Raw genomic sequence first — 4,906 nt, forward strand, 5'->3', positions numbered from 1 at the left:
GTCTTCTTTCCTTTTCAGTTCAAACCTCATCTTGCGAAGCTGGTCTTTGTAGTAACCAACCTCCATTTCTTTGTCTTTCCACATAAAAAACTTGCATTTTGGACCTTCAGCTGACTGATTAAAAGGGAAGACCAGAATTAGGGTTAGGGTTATGATTAACGAAAATGTGTACATTTCCAGCTCAAAATAACAAATACGGTGTAAGTAAACAAAATGAATACTCACCAAAAAGTTTTTGCAGTTCCAAAACCTTCGAGCTATGTTATCGTCAGTCCAGATAGTCCTTTCCACGCTTATTGAATCTTTACAATCACAAGGTGGACATGGTTCATCATCACGGAGGTTTCCGACACGCAGGAGGTTGATCGATCGACCGGAGGAGGCATACATTGCTCTGGTTATATCGATTGAGTGTAGAGTATCGGGAGGGAGGCACTGACCTAATTTGGGGTAACAATGTATTGTCGATGGTTCGAATGAGGGTTCCATTTAAGGAAGGTTTTCACGTTATAAGATGACATGATCAAATGGTTGTCCACATAAGCCAATACATGTCAGCAGTGACCCCTAAACCGGTAACATTTTCTCCAATTCATTTAATTAGCAAATATTTACTAACATTAAGGATCAATTGAGCACACAAAAAACGTTAGTGACTAAATGTGCAAATTGACCAAACATTGATGTGCTATAGTATCAAAAATCTTTCACTTTATCATACATATAAGTGCCAGCACAGTGATTAACAATATCACATATCATATAATTTTTTCTGATTTAGTAAACTATTTAAAGTAAGCTAATTTATGTATAAGAGTTATGTAGATTTTACAAATATGTAAGATAAAAATAATACCATAATTATGTCTAACATTTTGATCTAAACACAGTATATATCTTGGATTGTAAGCAAAACATAAATTATCATGTAAACAACTCATATTGAATTGTTGTTGGACGTTTATTATTAACATCAAAATGAGACATTGCAAGTATAGAACGCAAACAAGTAGTTGCAATATCATTATCAACAATATTCTCTTAAATCAACTTGGATATATTATTTTAACATCAAATAAAATACCGAGTTAGCGTTAGAAATATTGGTACTATGATTTTATAGTGGTTCGAACCAAACCGAACCTACTCGTCCTACTACCACTTGATGAGCTGAGCACTTTTCCGGATTTTCAATCCATTAAAAAATTCCTTATAAGGTAAGGTAAAACACAAGTCTTTCACAAATCAAACCGGTTTTTAATTTATCATATATATTCTTTAAAATCAATCCACAAAAACCTCCTAATTTTAGGCTATTATTATTATTTCCACATTATTAATATACTTAATCGATCACTTCTGCACAAAAAATAATTATTCTTATTCTTAAATATTAATATTACATGGAGGAATTACACATACTTTTCCAATTTTAACATTTCCATTCAGTTAATTCATTTGGGAATTATCACACTTACTATTCGTTATCACTCAAACTGTCAAAACATACATTTTCTGCAGTTGTGCACCAGTCTGATTTTCGTTTGTCCCTTTTCATCATTTTTTTTTTCACATTTCTTAATGTTACAAAAACCAACAAAATACCAAGCTTGTCAATGTACAAAGGGGTCAATTTTGCCAATAATGAAAATGAGGATGTCAATCGTATATTCAAAAAACCACATTTCAAGACCTAACTAGTTATATAAAAAGCAAGAATCTGTTCCACACGATATTCACAATTTATACAAAAAACTAGTTTATCAAGCGACCTTGTTCATCTAATACGTGCAAAAGAAGCAAATGGTTCTTCTGCCTTTGCAGCATCTTGCTTACTCTTACTCATTTCTGGTGTACCAAAAACATTCCACAATCTTAGCGTTTCATCAGCACCCACAGATGCAACTTTATACCCATCCGGACTCTGAAACACATACAACATAATAAAAACATTGCTATTATTGGTAAATAAAAGTCAATATATTGTTATTATATGGGTAGATTAGTATAAGTATACCTGTGTCATGTTTAGCACCCTTGAAATATGGCCATGGAGTTCAGTCAACTTAACCATAGAAGGATACTTCCAAAGTATAAGTTGATTGTCATTAAACCCATGAGAACTCAAAAGCTCCCTTTCATGTCTACTCCACAACAAAGATGACACCTGTGACCCCGTGTTGACAGAATTCAAGCACAAACCCGTGTTTGAATTCCAAAACTTTATACACTGGTCTCCTACTCCACCACCAGAAGCCAGTAAATTGCTCTGGAATGGACACCAAGATAAGGCTTTTACAGCAGAAGTATGGTCAGCAAAGCGGTGGACCCTTCGATTTGACTGGAGGCTCCATATATTGATAAGGTTGTCATTGCCACCACTCGCCAGCTGTTGACCGGACGTTGACCATTTTAGTCCACAAACTTCTTGATGATGGCCTCTGTATGTTTCAATGATATGTGATCTTATTCTCACATCATTGTTGATGATTAAACTGTCCATGCTTCCTGTTGTTAGTATGTGATTGTTCCAATCGAGTGACCCCACCCTTCCTCCATGTCCTTCTTGTAATGTTCTCAGCTGATTAAATAAAAAATAATAATAATATAAGTTTTTCAAGATCTTAAAGAGTATTGAAAGAACAAGAATTCATAACATGTTTGTTACCGGTTGATTGGTGGAAATGGAGGCATCCCAGAGCTGAACCTCGGAATTGTTGAAGCCCACTGCAATGTGTCTTCCATCTGGGGCCCACTTGACACTTGTAACAGGGCCACTATCATCATCGGTTGATAAAAGTTCAGAGGTTGACCCATGTGAAGCATCCCACAGATAGACAGTATTTCCAAGAGCAATAGCAAGCGTATTTGTGACACCCCAATCAAGCAGATTCAAATAGTAGTCATCTACAATGTCAGGTGCATCCAAAGTTCTTTCACTAGACTGTTGAACAACACATAAGAATGAAGAATCTTATCAACTGACCACAAATGAAAAGATGATGGTTGAAGAAAGAAGAAGACTTACTTGTGAAATATGTCTGGCACAACGCTTTGTGGATCTCAACTTAGGGGAAACTGGGGAAGTCTCTTTGAGACTATTGAGTGAAGAGGGTGGTTTGTTTTTGAATGAAAGGATCCGTGTCCTGTTCATGTTGAAGATTTCTGCAAGCTGCTTCCTGTAAGATTCTTTAGCAGGTGAACATGGAGATGTACTTTTGTTTTCAACCTTCCTTCCCGAAAGCATGTAGTTTGCATAGTCAAAATCCATTGCAGAACGATTTGGGATGAACCTGTCCAACTGTCGTAACAAAATGAAAATTTCAATTCAAAAACAAAAGTCTGACACACCATCACAAAATTCTGATTAACAGTGTGATTATAAATCACACATCAAGAAGAAGATAAATTATAACAAGATTCCACAATCGGCATACAAAACCTCATACAACACAAAGGGTCTCATAAAATCGAGATAAACCCTATTTTTTTCCCACAAAACCTAGCAATCAAAACCAGAATAAAACAACGAAACCGAAACCTGTACAAGAAGAAGACAAATACACACGCGCTTACATTTTCATCACGAGAACTCCTCCTTCGATGCTTGCCATGGGAAAGAGAAGATGATTCGACGGACAGATTTCCTGCATCCATAACCAATTTCAAGATCAACTAACAACAAAATTATATAGAGAAAACAAAAGTGTACGCAGAAACAAATAACGATAAACAAAATTGAAGTATGTGAGGAAGAGTTCGAGCAGCAATTGCAAGAAGATGGAAGAGAGAGATGAGTTGATGGCGGAATCGAGCAGATTGGCAGCAAGAAAAAACGCGTTTCAGAGAACTTGGATATGGTGGTTGATATTTTTCTGCAACGGCTACATAAAATATATACGTTATTGTTTGTGAATAAATGGGCTGGGTCGGGTTAAAAGCAATGGGTCGGACTCAGATGGGGCGGGCATTTTTCTTTTAATAATTTATATACTAAAATTAGGTTTTAAAATTAGTATTGCAAGGGAGGACGGTTAACCAAATCAAAATTATATTTAGCATGGTTAACTGAAATGATCGGTTTATTAATTTCTTAAATCTAAACCTAAACCGAAAAACTTTGTTAACTTGTTTTTTCGGTTAACCTGTTAATTGTCTATGAATTAATAAATGTCTTTTGAAACTAAAAAACCTAACCGTTAATATTCAAAACAAGGATAATAATTCACTACAATCTTTAAAAAAAAAACTAAAACGATGAATATAAGTTTAAAGTTTAATAGAAAAAAACCATCTAAATTATTTATTTGTGATGGTAATTGCCATAATTTTAGATGGATATTGCAATATCAGATAAACATGGTTGTTTAAATTGACTCATAACATTAGTTATTAATAAAATTTGATATGTTATTGGTCTAATAGATTGATAATGTCATTTCTTATTTTGAATTTAAATTTTGTTGCAATTTGCACTGCTATAATGAATAGTAATATGTTATTCTATTGCAAATTGCAATTCTTATTTGGAAAAATTATTAAGGCAATAAAAATTCGGATTTTCGGTTAACCGTCTATGACATAAAACATGAACCGTAACCAAACCGAAAAACCAAAGATTTTAGCGGTTCGTGTAACATCTTGATGATGAGTCTTTGGTCCAAACGCCAAGCGTTTGGCATAGAATGCTCGACGTTCAAACGCTAGACGTTCTATGATGGACGCCAGACGTTTGCACGCAGAGACCAAACCCTAACTTTTAGGGTTTGCACCCTATTTAAAGAACATTATGACCCCAAAACCCTTCACCACTCTAGCCTCCATCCTCATTTTGAAAACCCTAAGTGTGTATGAGAGTTTGAAGCCTTGTGCATCTTTTTGGTATCATTTTAGTGTTATTGATAGA

The 4,906-nt window shown here is 34.9% G+C and overlaps 1 protein-coding gene across 1 annotated transcript; it reads right to left on the bottom strand.

Annotated features, from left to right (window-relative positions):
* Positions 1-1,617: 1,617 nt before the first annotated feature.
* Positions 1,618-3,867, bottom strand: LOC145120452 (cell division cycle 20.1, cofactor of APC complex-like). Its single transcript, XM_079056276.1, has 5 exons — positions 3,577-3,867; positions 3,029-3,301; positions 2,669-2,944; positions 2,018-2,581; positions 1,618-1,924 (listed from the first exon to the last, which is right to left on the bottom strand). The coding sequence occupies exons 1-5, from the start codon at positions 3,655-3,657 to the stop codon at positions 1,778-1,780; spliced, it is 1,341 nt and encodes a 446-aa protein (XP_078912402.1). The 5' UTR covers positions 3,658-3,867; the 3' UTR covers positions 1,618-1,777.
* Positions 3,868-4,906: the final 1,039 nt, after the last annotated feature.

The sequence above is a fragment of the Lactuca virosa genome, chromosome 6, assembly GCF_052849685.1.
Source record: "Lactuca virosa cultivar CGN04683 chromosome 6, Lactuca_virosa_CGN04683_v6, whole genome shotgun sequence".
Taxonomy (NCBI): Eukaryota; Viridiplantae; Streptophyta; class Magnoliopsida; order Asterales; family Asteraceae; genus Lactuca; species Lactuca virosa.

Coding starts and splice junctions, on each gene's coding strand:
- LOC145120452 (XM_079056276.1), bottom strand. CDS start 3,657: ATGGATGCAGGAAATCTGTCCGTCGAATCATCTTCTCTTTCCCATGGC. Junction 3,302..3,576: donor GGAGTTCTCGTGATGAAAAT/GTAAGCGCGTGT, acceptor TTGTTACGACAG/TTGGACAGGTTCATCCCAAA. Junction 2,582..2,668: donor CCATTTCCACCAATCAACCG/GTAACAAACATG, acceptor TTATTTAATCAG/CTGAGAACATTACAAGAAGG.